The sequence below is a fragment of the Balaenoptera acutorostrata genome, chromosome 20 (assembly GCF_949987535.1).
Source record: "Balaenoptera acutorostrata chromosome 20, mBalAcu1.1, whole genome shotgun sequence".
In the NCBI taxonomy this organism is placed as follows: domain Eukaryota; kingdom Metazoa; phylum Chordata; class Mammalia; order Artiodactyla; family Balaenopteridae; genus Balaenoptera; species Balaenoptera acutorostrata.
In genome coordinates, this window is record NC_080083.1 from 14128486 (window position 1) to 14149800 (window position 21315).

At 39.5% G+C, this 21315-nt stretch overlaps 1 protein-coding gene across 2 annotated transcripts in view; it reads left to right on the top strand.

The window, feature by feature from the left end:
* Window positions 1–21315, top strand: part of YWHAE (tyrosine 3-monooxygenase/tryptophan 5-monooxygenase activation protein epsilon) — a 40403-nt gene that overhangs the window by 10793 nt on the left and 8295 nt on the right. For both annotated transcript variants that reach the window (XM_007183816.2, XM_007183815.2), the window contains exons 2-3: window positions 17728–17927; window positions 20586–20692. In XM_007183816.2, the coding sequence (XP_007183878.1) occupies window positions 17728–17927; window positions 20586–20692 (307 nt within the window). The remainder of the gene's footprint in view (window positions 1–17727; window positions 17928–20585; window positions 20693–21315) is intronic.

A 21315-nucleotide genomic window follows, 5' to 3' on the forward strand; every position in this document is an offset into this window, starting at 1 on the left:
CTGCATAAAATACTGTTTTTTCTCTCGAATAACACAAATGGAATTTCATCCTTTTTTGCTAGTTGTCAGGATAAGGAGAATGTACAAGGCTGCTACCCTCATTGTTCTTTCCAGAGGAGAGTTGGTCTCAGTATTATACTTTACAGTTGGTAAAATGCAGTTGTAAGAAAATGTTTGGATTTATTAGATTATGTAGTATTAATATGGTTCCTTAAGTGTAACCAGTAGAATCCCATTTATTAATGTGGAATTTTTCTTACTGTTTTATATTTTAAATTACTGTTGTCTTTCTGCTTTCTCCTTATGCATTGTGAGATTCTTTGTTTCTAGCTTTGAAATCTTAACTAGTGCTTATTCCTAAACCCCCTGGCTTTTTCACATGGCCATTGAAGATGTTCACATGTTATTTTATTTAATCAAGGAATTGAGAGATTATGGGATTATTTTTGGCTGCATTGGGTCTTCGTTGCTGCTTGTGGGCTTTCTCTAGTTGCGGCGAGCAGGGGCTACTCTTCGTTGTGGTGCACAGGTTTCTCATTGCGGTGGCTTCTCTTGTTGCGGAGCACGAGCTCTAGGTGCACGGACTTCAGTAGTTGTGGCACATGGGCTCAGTAGTTGTGGCTCGTGAGCTCTAGAGCACAGGCTCAGCTGTGGCACACGGGCTTAGTTGCTCCGTGGCATGTGGGATCTTCCCAGACCAAGGCTCGAACCCGTGTCCCCTGCATTGGCAGGCGGATTCCTAACCACTGTGCCACCAGGGAAGCCCTCCCATTTTTCTAAAAAAAATATTTATTTTATATTTGGCTGCGTCAGGTCTTAGTTGTGGCATGTGGGATCTTTCGTTGCAGTGTGCGGGCTTCTCTCTAGTTGTGGCGCGCACGGGCTCTGTAGTTGCCCTGCGGCATGTGAGATCTTAGTTCCCCCGAACAGGAATCGAATCTGCGTCCCCTGCATTGGAAGGCGGATTCTTAACCACTGGACCACCAGGGAAGTCCACAATTTTCCCGATTCTTTTTTTTAACTACAGAAGCTAAAATTAAATATAAAAAAGTTAAACAAGTACAGCCCTATCAAGTAAAAAATATTGACAGCTACTCCAACCTGCCGGATGTAACTGTTGTTGACAGTTTGAATATACTTTTAGAACTTTGCTCAAGTGCCAATGCATGTATTCACAAACATACCTTGTTTTATTGACTAATGTTATTGATATGACATGCATCACACTAATACAGAAGAATGCTAAATGCATCATGACATGCCACTGACTAAGAGAAATCTGGGTTTCAGAGATGTTACTGTAAAAAAAAAAAAAGTGTCCTAAAGATAGATACATATTTATAGTATATACACATAATGTACTGCATCCTTTCATAGAAATCACATTATATATGTTATTCAGCCACATGCCTTTTTCCTTCAACAAAACATTGTGAATATAAAAAAGGTTTTTTAAAACAAAAATTGGGACTTCCCTGGTGGTGCAGTGGTTAAAAATCTGCCTGCCAATGCAGGAGACACGGGTTCGATCCCTGGTCTGGGAAGATCCCACATGCTGTGGAGCAGCTAAGCCCATGAACCACAACTACTGAGCCCACGAGCCACAACTACTGAGCCCGCATACCACAACTACTGAAGCCTGCATACTTAGAGCCTGTGCTCCGCAACGAAGACCCAACGCAGCCAAAAATAAATAAATTTATTTTAAAAAAAATTAGACCATTTCAACCAGACTAACATAAAAACTTTTAAAATGTCTGGTTTGTTCACCTATGTCAGTCTACCTTTAAAGAAGAAAACCTTCCCAAGGGATTTTACTGTGCAGCCAGGGTTGAGAAACATGGGAATAGATCGTTTCTCAAACCCCTGACTAAGTCACTGAGGGTGCTTGTTAAAAATTAAGGCATTTGATCAGTACTCAAATTTAATACGTATCTCCGGGTATACAGCTAGATTTGACTAGATGACCTTGTAGAGCTCCCTTCTTGGAGGCTGTCTTAGCTGTTTTTTCAGCAGTGAATTGCCAGAGGCCCTGAGTTGGAGAATATGGGAAATTCTGTGGCAATATTGCATAGTTTTTTGTCCAGTTTTTTAAAAAAAGGATCAATTAACTCATTTTTGAGTGGTGCTGCATACTTTGAGGGTGGACCTCTTACTATTTTTTCCCTTCATTTACGTAGTTTATTGATTTCTGTCGCTTTTCCCTGTATCTGCCTCTATTTTCATATTATGTTTTTTAAAAAAATATATTTATTTATGGTGCATTGGGTCTTTGTTGCTGCATGCGGGCTTTCTCTAGTTGCGGCGAACGGGGTCTACTCTTCGTTGAGGTGTGCAGGCTTCTCATTGCGGTGTCTTCTCTTGTTGCGGAGCACGGGCTCTAGGCGTGTGGTCTCAGTAGTTGTGGTGCTTGGGCTTAGTTGCTCTGCGGCATGTGGGATCTTCCCAGACAAGGGCTCGAACTCATGTCCACTGCACTGGCAGGCGAATTCTTAACCACTGCGCCCCCAGGGAAGCCCCACATTTATTGATTTCTGAAAATCCTAGGGCCCTTAAAAATTATGCTAAATTTACTCTGAGCTCTGTAAATGGAACAACAAAGCCTGGATGACAGCACATCTGTTTACAACATGGTTTATTGAATATTTTAAGCCCACTGTTGAGATCTACTGCTCAGAAGAAAAGATTCCTTTCAAAATATTGCTGCTCATTGACAATGCACCTGGTCACCCAAGAGCTCTGATAAGAGATGTACAATGAGATTAATGCTGTTTTCATGCCTGCTAACACAACATCCATTCTGCAGCCCATGGATCAAGGAGTAATTTCAACTTTCAAGTCTTACTATTTATGAAACATATTTTGTAAGGCTGTAGTTTCCATAGTTAGTGATTCCTGTGGTGGATCTGAGCAAAGTGAATTGAAAACCATTTGGAAAGGATTCAACATTGTAAATGCCATTAAGACCAAGTTCACTGTTCTTTATTTAGCTTATTACTGCTTCAAGCACAGTGTTAACACTTCTCTAAGTGCTTACATCTTCCTGGATTCCTGTTTGTTTGTTAAGTCTTAAAAGAGGCAAGCAAAGAAAAGGATTTTAACATATTGTTGAGTTCCTATTATGTGCCAGGGAGTTTACGATGCAATCTCATTTTAACTCTCATGTGATGGGTATCTTCCAAGTTGTAGGTGAGGAAACAAGTTCATAGAGGTTAAGTGACATAGGTCAAATAGCATGTAAGTGAATATCTAAGCCAGAATGAAAATCTAATCTGCATCATTCTGGCTATAAATGTGGTTTCCTACCATGCCGTTTCCCAAAGTGTGTGTGTCTTTTGGTCCACCTAGTAACAGTACAAGTGATATGTAGATATGACAAGAATAGTAAAAATGTTACTGGAATAACATATAAGACCTCTTTAGAGAGGCTTCCCAGATCTCCTGTTTTGTTTCAGCATCCTGTTCATTTCATATAGTACTCAACACAAAGTGTATTTAGATGTCAGATTTATTCTGTCAACTTTAAGCCATTTAAACTTTTGCTTAAAGAAGAATCCCAGGGACTTCCTGGTGGCACAGTGGTTAAGAATCCGCTTGCCAATGCAGGCAATACGGGTTCAATCCCTGGTCTGGGAAGATCCCACGTGCTGGGGGGCAGCTAAGCCTGTGCACCACAACTACTGAAGCCCGCGCATCCTAGAGCCTGTGCGCTGCAACTACTGAGCCCATGCACCGCAACTACTGAGCCCACGTGCTTAGGGCCCATGCTCCACAACAGGAGAAGCCACTGCAATGAGAAGCCCACACACTGCAACTAGAGAAAGCCTGCATGTGCCGCAACAAAGACCCAGCACAGCCAAAAATAAGTAAAAAATAAAAAACAAAACAAAACAAAACACAGGAGTGGCTTCCAAATCTTGGCCAAACTGTTTACTCACATTGCTTTTTAAAATAAGTCTTCTTGGGGGCTTCCCTGGTGACGCAGTGGTTGAGAATCTGCCTGCTGATGAAGGGGACACGGGTTCGAGCCCTGGTCTGGGAAGATCCCACATGCTGCAGAGCAGCTAGGCCCGTGAGCCACAATTACTGAGCCTGCGCGTCTGGAGCCTGTGCTCCGCAACAAGAGAGGCCACGATAGTGAGAGGCCCGCGCACCGCGATGAAGAGTGGCCCCCGCTTGCCACAACTAGAGAGAGCCCTCGCACAGAAACGAAGACTCAACACAGCCATAAATAAATAAATAAATAAAAATTAAAAAAAAAGTCTTCTTAATATATGTAAGATACATCTCAATATTTTGTTGGTTTTAACAAAATATAACTAGTGATTACTATAGCTTTTTATCTCTCTAGGAAAATATGTGATATAAGTCTCCTAAAGCTACAAACATCAGCTTTTAACTGTATTTTTAGATCCTTTCCACATTATTTACTGTTGGAATTAAAGTAGTTAAGAATTTTTTTTATTTATTTTTTTTGGCTGCGCCGCATGGCTTGTGGGATCTTAGTTCCCCAGCCAGGATTGAACGTGGGCCCTCGGCAGTGAAAGCACTGAGTCCTAACCACTGGACCACCAGGGGATTTCGCAGTTAAGAATTTTTTAATAGATTGACTCACAATTTTGAGTAATGTAAAATCTTAAATTGTGTTGTCGCACTCAGTGATTTGGAAGCACACTCATACAAGTGCAAAAAACATTTTAAAGTGATGGCATCACAAACTTTGTGCAGACTTAGGCAGGTGAATTATTAGTGATGAAACTAAATTGTCGAATTTGGCAGGGATTTAATGTTCAACAGCCAATTTAAGTCACGTTAGTTTTCTGAGAATGTTTTGTAACCAGCTTAATCTGATGGGCTTATGAGAGTATAGCTCTGTCAAAAATCATGTTCCGTAGGGATCATATTGAATTTCTTTTATTAGCTGACAATACCTGCCCTTAAAATTGTCCAAATCAAATTTCTTTTCCATGCTTTATGGTACAGAATTATTGGTGCCAGTGGAGTATTCGTCAGTGTGACAGAGAAAATGCATAGTTTTAGAAAAAATTTGGTTCTTACCTGTATATTCCTAAATATTAAGTCATTGCTACCAAGAGATACGACTCTTTTAGAAATCTGTAAGACAGGATGGTGATTGTCATTGGGTTATCCATATGAATTGATTGTTTAGTGGTTGTATAAATTTTGCTTAGCTGATAATTTCACTCATTTTTTGGAGGTTGTCTAAGTCCATCAGATCATCTGAAAGCAGCATAACACCTGGCATTCACATAGGTAACTTCCTGTAGAAATGCTCTCATTGATTTCATGAGATCAGAAGTATCTGAGTGAAGACTGCTTCTCTTGTGTAAATCTAGTCAAACATTTTCTGTGACTCTTCCTTTTTACATGAAGATCCATATGGTAAATTCCTCTTAGGTTTAGTACCTTGGAAATATTTTCTCCAACAAACTTGCATATTTCTTGTTATCAAATACAGGAAAAAAATTTAGCTTGGGACATTTTATTTTTTTTTTCTTTTTTTTTGGAGTTTTTAAAAATTTATTTTTGGCTGCATTGGGTCTTTGTTGCTGCGTGCGGGCTTTCTCTAGTTGCGGCGAGTGGGGGCTACTCTTTGTTGCGGTGGGCGGGCTTGTCATTGTGGTGGCTTGTTGTGGAGCACGGGCTCTAGGCGTGTGGGCTTCAGTAGTTGTGGCACATGGGCTTAGTTGCTCTGCGGCATGTGGGATCTTCCTCGACCAGGGCTCGAACCCGTGTCCCCTGCGTTGGCAGGTGGATTCTTAACCACTGTGCCACCAGGAAAGTCCAGCTTGGGACATTTTAAGTTCTTGCTTCAATTGTCATTAACCATAGACAAAATTCGTGGTCTGTGTTAATTAATTGCCCATAATTCCTATGCGTATCTGTGATCTTACAAGTAATGTCTGGTTTGATAGCCTTTTTTTTTTTTTTAAATAAATCTTAGTGTGGTTTCATTGGGTTTTTTTTTTTTAAGCTATATTGAGACACTATAGTGCGCCCTCCCCCCTTCTTTTTTTTTTCCCCTCCCCCCTTCTTCCAACTTCTTGTACTTGGGCAACAGCAGGGTCATGTGAGCTGTTTGGCCAGTGAAATGTGAGCAGAAATTGTATGTGTAACTGTGTACACGTAAGTCCCTTACATACGAACTTGTTCTGTTCCGAGAGTGCGTTTGTAAGTCCAATTTGTTACTAAGCCCAACAAAGTTAGCCTAGGCACCCAACTAACACAATTTGCTGTATAGTACTGTACTGTAGTAGGTTTATAATACTTTTCACAGAAATAATACATAAAACAAACAGTACCTTGAAAAGCACAGTAGTGCAGTACAACAGCTGGCATACAAGGGCTGGCATCGAGTGAACAGACAAGAAGAGTTACTGACTGGAGGAGGGAGAGGAGGTGGGAGATGGTAGAGCTGAAGGATCATCAGCAATAGGAGACAGAGGGCAAGCTGCAATTTCACTCACACCTGACGTTGATGGCACAGGTTCTGGTTCCTTGATGGATTCAATTCTACCTACCCTCTTGAAAAAACGATCCAGTCATGTCTGGGTAGTAGCTCTTTTTTTCTCGTCGTAAATGACACGGTAGGACTGGATTGCAGTCTGAACGGCTGCTGCAGTACCGTTCTACGTTTGGGTCCTGTGCCTCAAAAAACTAAAAGTGCCTCCTCAAGTAAAATCTCCTTGCCATTTCCCACATTGTGAGTCTCTTTGCTTCTTCAGCTACTACTTCTTTTGTCTCTCTTCGTCCTTTCTGTGGGTCTCTGATTCCATCAGGTCTTCATTAGTAAGCTCCTCATGTTGCACGCAAGGAGTTCAATGAAGTCATCCTCTTGCAGATCTAGCTTGAAATAAAGACACTATACTATTGTACTCTATACAGTACTGTAAAGTACACAAAAGCACAACCACTTGTAAAGGTTGCATGCACGTGGCAGTGTACTCCAGAAAGGTGAACTGACTTAGGTGATTGGACATGCTAACGCATGTTCGTATCTTTGAAAGTTCACAACTTGAAGGTTCGTATGTAGGGGACTTAACAGAAACAGTGACGAACCCTTTCCTGATTCTTCTGTTTCTTCCCTTGCTTCCTTGACTAGAGAAGCCTCAAGTACCGAACTGTACAGCCCCAAGATGGTGAACTCTCACAAACATTTTGAGTGAGAAAGAAACCTTTGTTGTGTCAAGGCTCTGAAATTTGGTGAATAATTTGGTTCCCAAGCTCACCTGTCCTATCCTTTGGGAATACAGAATTATCAATCACAATTCAGAAAAGGTTGAAAATGTGTTTACTGTTTCTTGTACTTTCAATTGTGAGATATTAAGTAGATTACATCCAGGCCTCTCTGCTTTCCAGAATCTTAGGGGAGGCAGAGCTGTCTCAAAATTATATGCCAGCTTTTCTAAAGATCATCCTTTGGCTGGTATGTTAAATATGTGCATGCTATATGAAGGACATTTTGCTTTCATGGCATGCCTCAATATGAATGAATCATTAAAGGGCATAACACTTCCCCCTTCTGTGCACACTAAGTCTCTGGTGGATTTCCTTCTTTTCATTCCGTAATTTCTAAACTATATCTCTTCAGAACTAAGTATTGAGATTTTAAGGGAGATATTCATCACATTAAGCTCTCTGGCCAGCCTGAGCTCTTTCATCTTAAGCCTTTTAGTTCTCCCTTTGGTCCTCAATCTAGTTATTCTTTACTGTTGCTGGCACAAGTCTGGTTTTCTGCTTTTTATTCATTTGGGAACTCCCCCACCCCCCTACCCCAACCCATGCAAACATCAGGTTTTCCTTTGCTGCTGTACTTATCTTCCCCACTTTTGACCCAGAAAACACAAATATTTTTTCTGTGTATGGTACAAGAGACATTCACCTTCATACATCCCAGCTTTCAGTGTTTGGAAATGTTCCCAAAATTTAAACTTTTGACACTGGGGCATTCCCTGGTGGTCCAGTGGTTAGGCCTCCATGCTTTCACTGCAAGGGGTGCGGGGTTGATCCCTGGTCGGAGATCCCGCATGTGGTGCGGTGCGACCGAAAGAAAAAAAAAACAAGTTTTTTCTTCAGCAACTGGGAAAATACTTCAAGATATTTGTTCTCTTCCTTTTGCTGTTCTCTTCTAGTGCAGAATGGCTTTCTGTGACGGTGATTCTTTTCTCTTTATTATAGTATTATCCTTATTTGAGGTTTTTAGTTATTTTGTAAAGTGTCTCTAAGATAATAGTCATGTGATAAAGTGAAAAACTCAGTGTGAGGGGAAAATGGTGGTATTATATTGAAAAGTATAGCTTTTACACTTCTATTTTAACAATAGATCTTTCTCTTTTGAAGAAGTACTCTCATTTAATATAAATACTAATATATCTTGGGGGAGGGGTAAAGACTTCTCTATATGTCAGTCCAGATGTATGCATATAAAATATATTCTGGGGCTTCCCTGGTGGCGCAGTGGTTAAGAATCTGCCTGCCAATGCAGGGGACACGGGTTTGATCCCTGGTCCCAGAAGATCCCACATGCTGCGGAGTAGCTAAGCCCGTGTGCCACAGCTACGGAGCCTGTGCTCTACAGCCTGCGAGCCACAACTACTGAAGCGTGTGCACTCTAGGGCCCGCGTGCTGCAACTGCTGAACCTGTGTGCTGCAACTGCGGAAGCACGCACGCCTAGAGCCTGTGCTCCACAATAAGAGAAGCCACTGCAATGAGGAGCCTGTGCACCACAACGAAGAGTAGCCCCTGCTCAACACAACTAGAGAAAGCCCGCGGACAGCAATGAAGACCCAATGCAAACAATACACAAACACACACCCCCCCCACACGTATGTATGTATGTATGTATGTATGTACTGGGACTTCCCTGGTGGCACACTGGATAAGACTCTGCACTCCCAACGCAGGGGGCCTGGGTTTGATCCCTGGTCAGGGAACTAAATCCCACATGCATGCCACAGCTAAGGAGCCCACATGCTGCAACTGTGGAGCTCGTGAGTCGCAACTAAGGAGCCCGCCTGCTGCAACTAAGACGTGGTGTAACCAAATAAATAAATAAATATTAAAAGAAATATTGTAACAAATTCAATAAAGACTTTAAAAATGGTCCCCATCCAAAAGAAATTAAAAAATATATATATATTCTGATAGATCCCAAACTAACAATTTCAAACAACCATGCCTGATAACTAATAATTGGTCTAGAGAGATTTTTACTGAGGTGATTTTTATCATTTCAACAAGGTGAATTTTACAGAGAGTTTTACAATTTACAGAGGTACCTTGGTTTTTTTCCCCCTGGCTTTTCCCATGATAGTTCTGCATCACCCCTGAGATAACTTTGCATTGTTTCCATTTGACATAATGATTTGGGAAGCTTGCCTTCATGCAAGCCAGAAATAAATTTATTGTCTTAAGTTTCTTCTCATGTTGGGTCTTTGGAGGAGTTTCTTTTCAACAGTCCCTACTTAACTGAAGATTTTATCAATACTATGATCATCATGTCTGTCATCTGGATTACTTTTCATTGAGAAGGGGGGACTACAGAGTTTGGGACAGAGCTACTTAGTTCATCTTCATCGTGTGTGTGTGAGAAAATACACATAACAAAATTTACCACGTTGGTCATTTTTTTTAAACAGTGATACATATTTTTTAAAAATTATTTATTTATTTGGCTGCGCCAGATGTTGGCTGTGTTATGTGGGATCTTTGTTGCGGCATGTGAAATCTAGTTCACTGACCAGGGATTGAACTCTGGTCCCCTGCATTGGGAGCTCAGAGTCTTAACCACTGGAGCACCAGGGAAGTCCCACCACGTTGATCATTTTTTAGTGTATAGTTCAGTGGTGTTAAATACATTCACATTTTTGTGAAGCCATTACCATCCATCCCCATGATTCTTTCTTTCCATCTTGTAAAACTGAAACTGTATCCATTAAACAGTAACTTCCCATTGTCCCCTTAGCACCTGGAAACTAACATTATACTTTCTTTATGACTTATTTAAGTATCTCATATAAGTGGAATCATGCAATGCTTGTGTTTTTGTGACTGGTTTCTTTCACTTAGTATAATGTCCTTACGGTTCGTTTATGTTGTAGCATATTGCAGAATTTCCTTTTTAATATTCCATTGCATGTATACCTACCTTTTGCTTATCTCTTCACCCGTCAATGGACACTTGATTGCGTCCATGTTGTAGCTATCATGAATAATGCTGCTATGAAAATATCCAGATATATCTGTTCAAGATCCTGCTTTCAGTTCTTCTTGGTATATACTCAGAAGTGGAATTGCTGGGTCATATGGTAATTCTGTTTTCAGAATTTTTCAAGGAACTACCATACTGGTTTACGCAGCAAATGTACCATTTTACATGCCCACCAACAGGGCATGGGGTCCAATTTCTCCACATTCTTGCCAACACCTGTTTTCTGGTTTCTTGATAGTGGCCATCCTAATGGGTGTGAAGTGGTAGATGATCTTAGTCTTTTAAATAAAGGAAAGAGCTAGATTTTTTTCCCCCTTGATCGTCTTGCTCTAAATGCACCCTAGGAGGCTCTTGATTGGGAATCAAATCTGGTTATTATTTAAAATGGCACGTTTGTATTCTCTGTTGTAGATTGCTTTGATGGGCTTATTTCCTACCCTCTCCTTTTTTTTTTTTTAAACATCAACCAGCCACTTTTCCATATGAAAGACAAGTTATAACCCTTCACATTCTTTGTGCCTTTTCTTGATAATGTATAGCAGATGAATTGGTAAGCCTTCTAGACTACAGTATACCCAGTTTTCAGAATATCCCCAAATGCCTTGACTTTTGTATTATGAAAGAGTTTTGGTCTTCTTTAGTCATTTCATGTACAGAATTCAAGATCAGATCATACAATACTAGATACTTCGTAAGTCCCTAAGATGCCATAGTCTTGTTAATTGGGTATATTATTTGAATGTACTATAGGCATTTAACTGAAGTTTGATAACATAGGACACCTATACTAAATTCCCCTTTATGTATTTAATGAACAGAATTCAGACCTTCATGATGATTCTTTGGGTCTCAGAAACTTCTTTAGGGACAGATATAGCTAAATTTTCTACAAAATAAAATGGGCTGCAGAAAAAGGGCCTATTGAAATTGCTGAGAAGGGACTATAGAATCTCTTGTTCTATCTAGGGGGGGATCCTTAAATAGGTTTCATTTATCTGTGATATAGTCAGGCCCACCAAAATATATTTCTCAGTCTCTATTAACATAGTTCAGTTAGCGTTCTTCATTCTTTCATCAAATGTTTGTGTGCCATTTATATCATTAGATACTGTGCTTTTCTGGTAATAGAGAGATAAAGACACAGTTAATGCCCTTTTAGGACGGTAGTATTTGATGGGAAGAAAAACACTGATCCTCAACACAGAGAAAGGAGTATGAACATGGGTTGGAGAGCACAGTAAGGCTTTGCAGAATAAGAACTTGATCCAGAGGAATGAATAGTGTCCTAGACAAAGAGGAAAGGTCATGGGTCAACTGATCAATCTTTACATAAAGCAAACCCAAGACCTCTCCAGAACCTTGAGTGACAGAACCTTTTTAAGGCAGTGTTTGATTCTGTGGCCCTTTTCTGTCCTTGGGGTGTTTGCCGTTAGTGTTTTTGGACTTAAGAATTTGTTTCTGTGAGCACACTACTTGGAAAGTTAGTTGAATGTGGTGGTTAAGAGGGAGCTCAGGCACTTAAGTTAGATTGTCTGGGTTCGAATTCTGGTTTTACTACTTAATAGCTGTGTGACTTTAGGCAAGTTACTTTTTCAGTTTTTTGTCTTTAAAGTCAGAATTAAGTGTTCTGACAGCCGGCAGACATTTTTTTCCATGTTCAGAGAAATTATGGTTATGACCCTGTATACTTTGGTAGGAGGTACATGAGTCCTATCATCCAGTATAGAGCCCGCTTGTTTTCCTGTGACTGATTCTGAACAGTTTGCGTCCATCCTGAGTCTGGCTCTTACTAGAAACTGTAGGCCCCCCTTTAGATTTTGTACTCTGTCTTTATAAAATTAAGACTATTGGACCTCAGCAGAGACCTGTTTTACCATCTGGCAGGGACAGTCTTGGGAGAATCAAGTTTACTGTGATGTTGTTTACTGTTAGTGGCATGGGAGCATCTGCTCTCTACTAGGCATTGGCAGTTAAGGTTTTTGAAGATAATGTTCTGGGAGGTTAACTTGTAGGGGGAAGAAGATGTAAGCAGGAATAAACCACATTTTAATGTATTAAGCGTGTATGTCTGTTGTCATTGAAATCATTTATCTTGCATCTATTCTTATAAAAGCAAACGAAAGGATCCCCATACAGATGAATTCAAATGTTTAAATCTGAGATAATATGATTAAATCAAAGCATGACTGTGGAGTCAGAGTGCCTGTTGTAATCCACTGAATTTGTGATTTTGAGCAAGTTTCACCCTCACAGTTTTTAGTTTCCTTTTATAAAATGGGGATAATACTGGTACCTACCTCAAAGGTCTGTTCAGATTCAGTGCATTCAGATTCAGTGTCTGTTCCGGTGCAAAGCATTTGGAACAGTGCCTACCGTGAGGTGTTTTATTTGTGAATGAGTTTATCGAAGCAGTGTGTAAATAGTTCAAAGAGCAAAAACCAAGAACTAAAGCTAAATTAAAGTTGGAGTGCAAAACATTTGACTTCCTGGCAGGATAGTCAGTAACAAAAAGAAGCAAGCTGGTTTTAATGTAATGGATGTCTAACGAGGCTATTACCACTCAATGAAGGAGAAATGACCTGGAACGAAACAAGCTTAGTATTTGGTTAAGATGTCCTTTGAGTTGTGAGGATTATATGTTTCAGAGTTTCTGTAACAGTGGTGATTTTCAGTCAGCTACCTGTTGTCCCCAAACTATCAAGAGTCCCAGAAATTATATTTTATTGCCCCAAACTCATGTACCAAACTGCGCATCCACAAGTAGTGATTTGACCATGAGTTGCAGTTCTCTGGTTCATAAATTGTGATCATATCTGCTGCAGATAGATTTGACAGCCTTCCGCCATCTGAGAAATGCTGAGATTGCATTGATAAAATAGTTGCTGCAATAATGATTTCATGAAATACTAGTGTTTGAGAAGGTTATGTGAATATAACTAGTGTTAGTCCTCTGCTGATGGAGGTTTTAAGGGTGTGGCTGGTCTAGAGTTTTGGATAAATTAGGGTTTTCACATACTTTTGGGGTATATTATAGTTAGGATTGTGTTTCTGTTGCTGGTGTTAAAAAAAGGATAAGGATGACACCAGTGTTATGAGAATTTCTTTATAGTCATAATTTGTACAGATTGGTACAAAGCACTGGTTGTAGAACTTTTAGCTTTTTTCTCTTCTGCTTCAGGCTACTACTATCCCTTAATCTAGTTCCTTCAGGAATGAAGAAATTTCTGAAGATAAAGGGCTATGAGGAGTAGTTTGGCTTTTAAAAGTAACTACTACAACTCCGTAATAAAAAGGCAGATAACTCAAAAATTGTCATAACATCTGAATGGTATTTTCCAGAGAGCATACACAAATGGCCAGTTAGCATATGAAAAGATGCTCAACATCATTAGCCATCAAGGAAATGCGAATCAAAATCAGAGATACCACTTCACGCCCACTAGGATGATTATTAAAAAAAAAAAAAAAAAGGAAACGTGTTGGTGAGAGGATGGAGGAATTAGAATCCTCCTCTATTGCTGGTGGAATGTAAAAATGGTGCAGCCCCTGTTAAAAAGTTCAACAGCTCCTTCCTCAGAAAGTTATCATATGACCCCACAGTTCCACTTCTTAAGTATATATTCAAGAGATTTGAATGCATACTTACATGAATGTTCATAGTAGCATTTTTCATAATAGCCAAAAAGTGGAAAGTCAACTCAAATGTCCATTAACTGATGAATGGATAAGTAAAATGTGGTATACACCTATATACATTCAGTAAATGAAGTATTGATAGATGCTGCACTATGGTGGCTGAACCTTGAAACATGCTAAGTGAAAGAAGCCAGTTACAGAAGACAACATACTATATAGTTCCATTTATATGAAATGTCCAAATAGGTAAATCCATAGAGATGGAAAGTGGATTGGTAGTTGCCTAGGGCTGAGGGATTTGGGGATAAATGGGGAATGACTGCTAATGTGTATGGAGCTTTTCTTTTTCGAATGATGAAAAATCGATTATAGTAATGGTTGCGCAAATTCTGTGAGTATACTAACAACCATTGAATTGTATGCTTTAAATAGGTGAGTTGTATGTGAATTATAGATCAGTAAAGCTGTTATTTAATAATAACAGATAACTGCTACTTTTCTATTTGTACCACAGTCTTTTGTGCATTGTTTCGTGGCTTTTTCAATGAAGGGAATTATATACTTAATTGAAGCTGGGATAGTAGAATATCATTGAGTATTTAAAATATATTTCTCCCCTCACATTGTAAAACTATTATATGATCATTGTTGAAAATTCCTAGAGCACAGAAAAATGAAAAAAATCTGTCATCTGGAATAGTACCCAGAGACATACCACTGTTAAACTTTTAGTGGTATTAGATATTTGGGTAAAGTTTTTCCATATGTAATGTTGCAGAGCTCTACAATTTAAAAGAATTATGGTCTTTTTTTGGTGTAGCTAGGTTACTTTTTAAATTGCTTTGTTGTTGGAACAACTTAGATGAATTACTGGTTCACTTCTGAGGCATGTTTAATTTGTTGTTAGTTTTTGAGAACTAGTATGGCAGTGAGCTTGAAATGATACTCTCTTTACTCCACTGCCACTAAATTTAGCGTTTTTTTCATGGCTGTGGTTAAAAAAAAAAATTGGATGTTTCAAATGAATGTGCTCAGGCTCCCACAGATGGTCTTATATGCCTTAATATTTGTTTTTTTAATGCTTCAGAATTGCGTTAAATTCAGCTGTATTGAGGTAAAATTTATAATACACTACTTATACACATAAAATTCATTGTTTTTTTTTTTAAATTTATTTTTGGCTGAGTTGGGTCTTCGTTGCTGCGTGTGGGCTTTCTCTAGTTGTGGCGAGCGGGGCCTACTCTTCGTTGCGGTGCGTGGGCTTCTCATTGCGGTGGCCTCTCTTGTTGCAGAGCACAGGCTCTAGGTGCGTGGGCTTCAGTAGTTGTGGCTCACGGTCTCTAGAGCGCAGGCTCCGTAGTTGTGGCGTGCATGCTTAGTCGCTCCATGGCATGTGGGATCCTCCTGGACCAGGGCTCGAACCCACGTCCCCTGCATTGGCAGGCGGATTCTTAACCACTGCGCCACCAGCGAAGTACCAATTTCATTGTTTTGATAAATGTATTCAGTTGTGTAACCACCACGGTAGAACAATTCTGTTACCCCCCAAATTTCCCTTGTACTCCTTTGCTCACAAGCCTCTCACTTCACCCCCATATCTTGGTAACCACTTACTTGCTTTATGCCTTTATAGTTTTGCATTTTCTATAACTTGATTTAAATGGAATTATAGTCCTTTTTGGTCTGGCTTTTTTCCTTTTTCCTTTTTTTTTAATGTCTTTATGGGAGTATAATTGCTTTACAATGTTGTGTTAGTTTCTGTTGTACAGCAAAGTGAATCAGCTGTAAGTATACATATGTCCCCATATCCCCTCACTCTTGAGCCTCCCTCCCTGGTTTGGCTTTTTTCAGTTAGAATCATGTTGTTTGAAATTCATCCATGTTGTTACTTGTATCAGTAGTTCATTCTTTTTTATTCTTGAGTAGTATTCCATTGTATGGATGGACATTTGGGTTGTGTTCACCTTTTGGCTATTATGAATAAAGTTGCTGTGGACATGTATGTAAAAAAGTCTTTGTGAAGATATATATTCGTATCTCTTGGGTGATACCTAGGAGTGGGCTTGCTTAGTCTTACAGTGTTGAACTCTGTAAGAAACTACTGAATTGTTTTCTAAAGATCATACCATCTTTTTTTTTTTTAATTATTAGCACCTTTTTAAAATTATTATTTATTTATTTATTTGGCTGTGTTGGGTCTTCGTTTCTGTGCGAGGGCTTCCTCTAGTTGCGGCAAGCGGGGGCCACTCTTCATCGCGGTGCGCGTGCCTCTCACTATCGTAGCCTCTCTTGTTGCGGAGCACAGGCTCCAGACGCGCAGGCTCAGTAGTTGTGGCTCACGGGCCTAGTTGCTCCGCGGCATGTAGGATCTTCCCAGACCAGGGCTCGAACCTGTGCGCCCTGCATTGGCAGGCAGATTCTCAACCACCGCACCACCAGGGAAGCCCCGATCATACCATCTTAATATTTCTATTTAACTTCTATTTTTAAAAAAATATTTATTTATTTGGCTGGGTCAGGTCTTGGTTGCAGAATGCGGGATCTTCATTGCGGCATGTGGGATCTTTTGTTGCGGCACATGGGCTCTTCGTTGCGGCACACTTGCTTTTCTTTAGTTGTGGTGCGTGGGCTCCAGAGTGCGTGGGCTCAGTAGTTGTGGCATGTAGGTTCTCTAGTTGTGGCTTGCCAGCTCAGTAGTTGTGGCCCTCGGGCTTAGTTGCCCCCGCAGCATGTGGGATCTTAGTTCCCCGACCAGGGGCTGAACCTGAGTCCCCTGCATTGGAAGGTGGATTCTTAACCACTGCACCACCAGGGAACTCCCCCCACTATGTAAGTTCTTGATATTCCTGAAGGGCTAATTTTTGGAAACATATCATTTCCTGGGATTACACATAATTTATCATATCATTAAGCAGTGTTTCATAAAGTCACCATCTGCATCGTACTTTAAGGTATGCTTATGCTTAGAATGTATGCTAAGGGTGCTTGTTAAAACGCAGATCCTTGGGTCTCATCACCAAAAATTCTGACTTAGTAAAAGTTGGAGAGCCACATGCTAATATGGCATTTAGTTTTTTCTAAAAGCATAGTTTTCATTAATATATTTATTCAGTTAGTGTTTATTGAGCTGTTTTTGGCTCTTCCTTTGCGTTCACGTGCGTTTTATTAACTATTTTTTCCTGTACTTGGGATCTCCCAAGGTTTATCTGGGCCCCTTTCTTTGCTCGCCACCTAGTGGTGACAAATGAGAACCATACAAAACTTTGCTGATGAATGAATTCATAGGAGGTGGACAGTGCCCTTCTAAAGGAGGAAGGATTGCAAATACCCAGAGATAAGTTTGTGTTTGTGACTAACCAAATGCTCAGTATATGTTTGCTATATGAATGAATTCCCTTTCTCCAGTGACTACTTTTTGGGGAAGTTCAGTTTATTTGTATTTAATTGGGGAATAATTTGTTTGAGAGAAAATGCATTTTAGAGCCTGTAAATTTAAAACTTTTGTTTTAAACTGCTAGCTGAATTATTTTTACTGGGAAACGGATAGGTGTGTGCTCCTAGTTCTCTTAATATGGGAGAGATGCCTCCAAGCCATACTGAATTATACTTGATACTGTATGAAGTCATTTTGGTTCCATACAATTTATATTCTAGATCCTATTTTTTCTGGGCTCTTAATTTACTTTATCTTTTACATGGTTTTAGGTTTTTACTCATACTAGTTTTGATGATTATGAAGTTATTTTGTTAAAAAATTTGTTTTTTGTTTTACATTAGCTTGACAGAAAAAGATCTACTGTGATAGGGATGTTTCAACAAAACATAGTTTGTACGGTCTCATTTTACTTTTCACTTATAGAAATGGTGGAATCAATGAAGAAAGTAGCAGGGATGGATGTGGAGTTGACAGTTGAAGAAAGAAATCTCCTATCTGTTGCATATAAAAATGTGATTGGAGCTAGAAGAGCTTCCTGGAGAATAATCAGCAGCATTGAACAGAAAGAAGAAAACAAGGGAGGAGAAGACAAACTAAAAATGATTCGGGAATATCGGCAAATGGTGAGATTGTCATATCCTAGACAAGTTTAAAGAATGATGTCTTAGGTGGTGGACTGTTTAGAACATAGCCTAGTACACACATTGTTGTATACCTGTGTAATGTATATTTTACATTTTAATGGATTTACATCTTTCACTCACCTGGATTGGGAATTACAGGCTATACAGTATTTCAGGACAGAGGAGAAGAACTTTTTTTTTCTTGGAAGCTGCAGAGAGTAGTGTTGAGCACCACACAAGTGAAGAACTAATTTAATCTTTGTTTTTATTGTGGTAACTACAAAATACTTCATTGAGTGACCTGAAATTACCATTCAGGACAATTTAACAAATATTTCTGTGCCTATTATATGCCACACCAGTTGCTAGGTGTTATGTGCAAAGTTGAGACAGTTACAGTTAATATCTTTATGGAAGATCAGTCTAGTCATTGTTTTTTTTTAATATTTTATTTATTTATGGCTGTGTTGGGTCTTCGTTTCTGTGCGAGGGCTTTCTCCAGTTGCGGCAAGTGGGGGCCATTCTTCATCGCGGTGCGCGGGCCTCTCACTATCGTGGCCTATCTTGTTGCGGAGCACAGGCTCTAGGGCGCAGGCTCAGTAGTTGTGGCACACGGGCTTAGTTGCTCCGCGGCATGTGGGATCTTCCCAGACCAGGGCTCGAACCCGTGTCCCCTGCATTGGCAGGCAGATTCTCAACCACTGTGCCACCAGGGAAGCCCTAGTCATTGTTTTTTTTAATAGAATAGGAAGTATCAGAGGGCATTGGACATTATTTCATAAAGTTATTGTTTCACATATTACATGTGGGTATATACGGATATGTAATGTTTTTATTGTGGGTTTTGGTCAAGAAAGTTTGATCTAGTTCTCAACCAGAGGTGACTTTGCTCCTCAGAGGACATTTGGCAATGTCTAGAGACATTTTTGGTTGTCACAACTTGACAGTTCTGCTGGTATTTTAGTGGGTAGAAATGGGGATACTGCTGAGCATCCTGTTATGCATAGAATAGCCCCCCACTGTTGAGAAACTGATTCTAAACACACTCTTAAGAGTACAGTGAGGGAAATAACAGAAGCAGTCACAAAGTTAGCATGGGGAGTAGTAAACTTGGTAGGGGGAGGGAAAAGGGAAATGTTTATTGACTAACACGGGGAGATATTTGTAATATATATAATTGTGTAAGGTACTGTATTTAATCTTTAAATGACCGTGTAAAGGGTAGGTATTACTCCAGTTCATAGATGGGAAAACAGGTGTTCTGAGTGATTAAGTAACATACCTGGGGTTACAGAGAAGGTGGTTAGCTGGTACCAGTGTGACCATCACTTTCAAATATGTTGAAACAAACAATATGGATTGTGGTAGACAAGTTTGGTGTCTCAGAGGGATGAGGAAATGAGAAAGTGCTAAAGAGGTAAGTCTGTGAACTAGATTGTGGGATTTGGGATAAGTAGGAAAGGAAACAGGAAGCAAAGAGAGGAACTGATAAATTGGGAGAAGATGAAAGAGTCAAGAGGCTGGAATTTAAGACTTCCAGGATAGAACAGCATAGTTAGGAGTATGGACAAGTGAAGGTCATGGAGTTGAGATGAAGGAACTGTGTTGAAAGGAACATGATAATACCTTGGTGTGTGATACCCGGAATTGGAGAGGTGAGCTGTAGATACTCAGTGAATGTGGGTGAAGAGCCTGCGGAGATCTACTGATAACAGAAATTGAGAAATTAAAACATAGTGGATGAGCTTCCAAGGAGGAAGGGTTTGGAGTATTAGGAGAGCAGTCATACTGAGTCAGTGAGGAGTTAAGAGATTCAGAAATCATCCTTCTCTTAGAGCAGTCTATCTTTACTTGAAAAGCCATAAAGAAGGTAGTTCATTCAGGAGAGAGCTGGTTTTACTTAGAATCAGAATGAGATTATAGGAGAAGAGAGAGTGGGCGAATTATTTACAGTGGGAAGGAGGAGGTTCCAGAGGGCATGAAATGAATTTGGAAAGGTTGAACAATGTCACTGTAGTAATAGAAAATGGAAAGCAGACTGTGTATATGTGTTTAGGAGTAGTGTGCGTTTTTGGCATGATAAACGAATTGGGACGAGTGGCAATATTTCCTTTAGTTTACAGATTTTTGGTGTTGTAACTGGCTATGGATCTACCACTCAGGTGGTTGGCTGTTGAGCATAGTAGTGGTTAGAAATGTGAGCCTTGGAAGCAGAATACCTTGGTTTGAATTTTTATTCCATCCCTTACAAACTGTGACTCCAACCATGCAACCTTACCTGGGTTCAAGTTCTCTGCCTCTAAGTTCTTTAAGTTAGTGATCTTTGGGCAAATATAGTAATCTTTGTTTTCCCATGTAAGTGGAGATAATAGTTGCTACCTCATTAAAGAAGCTACTTAATATAAATGTGCTGCACTTAGTAAGTAGTAATCACTGTTAGTTCTGTAGCTGAACCGTGAGGTTTTTTTTAAGCACTTAAGTAATGGCACATAGGAAGAAAGACTTTCCATAAACCAGAGACAGTTTTCTTTGCTTTTGTGTCAAGAGAGGGAAGGGCGGTTTGGAGAAGGGTATGCATGTTCTCTTCTCCAAAACAAGAGTTGGAATGTGATAATTTATATATAATTTCTTAAACAATTTTTCTGACTTTTTTTTCAGGTTGAGACTGAGCTAAAGTTAATCTGTTGTGACATTCTGGATGTACTGGACAAACACCTCATTCCAGCAGCTAACACTGGCGAGTCCAAGGTTTTCTATTATAAAATGTAGGTTCTATACTAGAAGGGAAAATGTCAGATTAAATGTTGGCTCTCTTAGAATCATCACTTTTTTATGTAGGTTTACAACATTTTATTTAATGTTGGAAAGATAGTTACGGGAGGAGTGAGTCTCAAGAATTAAATTAAGTTTTGAATACTCATTTGCAGATTCACTGCTAAGAAGAATCAATATTACTGCATTTAAGGTGGTCAGACTATTACTGTAAAAATGTACTAGGTTTTGCTTTACCTATTTATATTCATTTGCTTGTGTGGGGCTGCCCCCCTAGCTACAAGCAGTGCATTACACAGTTTATATGGAAGTTTTATTTCATGATTAACAAACTGTTGTGCCATTCTTTGGAACCACTTTTTATATTTAATTCTCGTCTATCAAGTGATAAATTTGTTGATTTTTGAGCCTTTTCAGTTAATTTCTCTAGGATTTTGCTTATATTTGGCAATGTGAAATCTCTGAGGAGGAAAACTAAATAGATGAGTCAGTCATTCCTGAAAGAGACTTTTTGAAATTATTGAAGTATACCTGTTTCATGTTTTTGTCACATACTTGATCTTATGTAATACAGGAAATTTTTAACAACTTATTTAAAAAGCATTATTCCTAATTC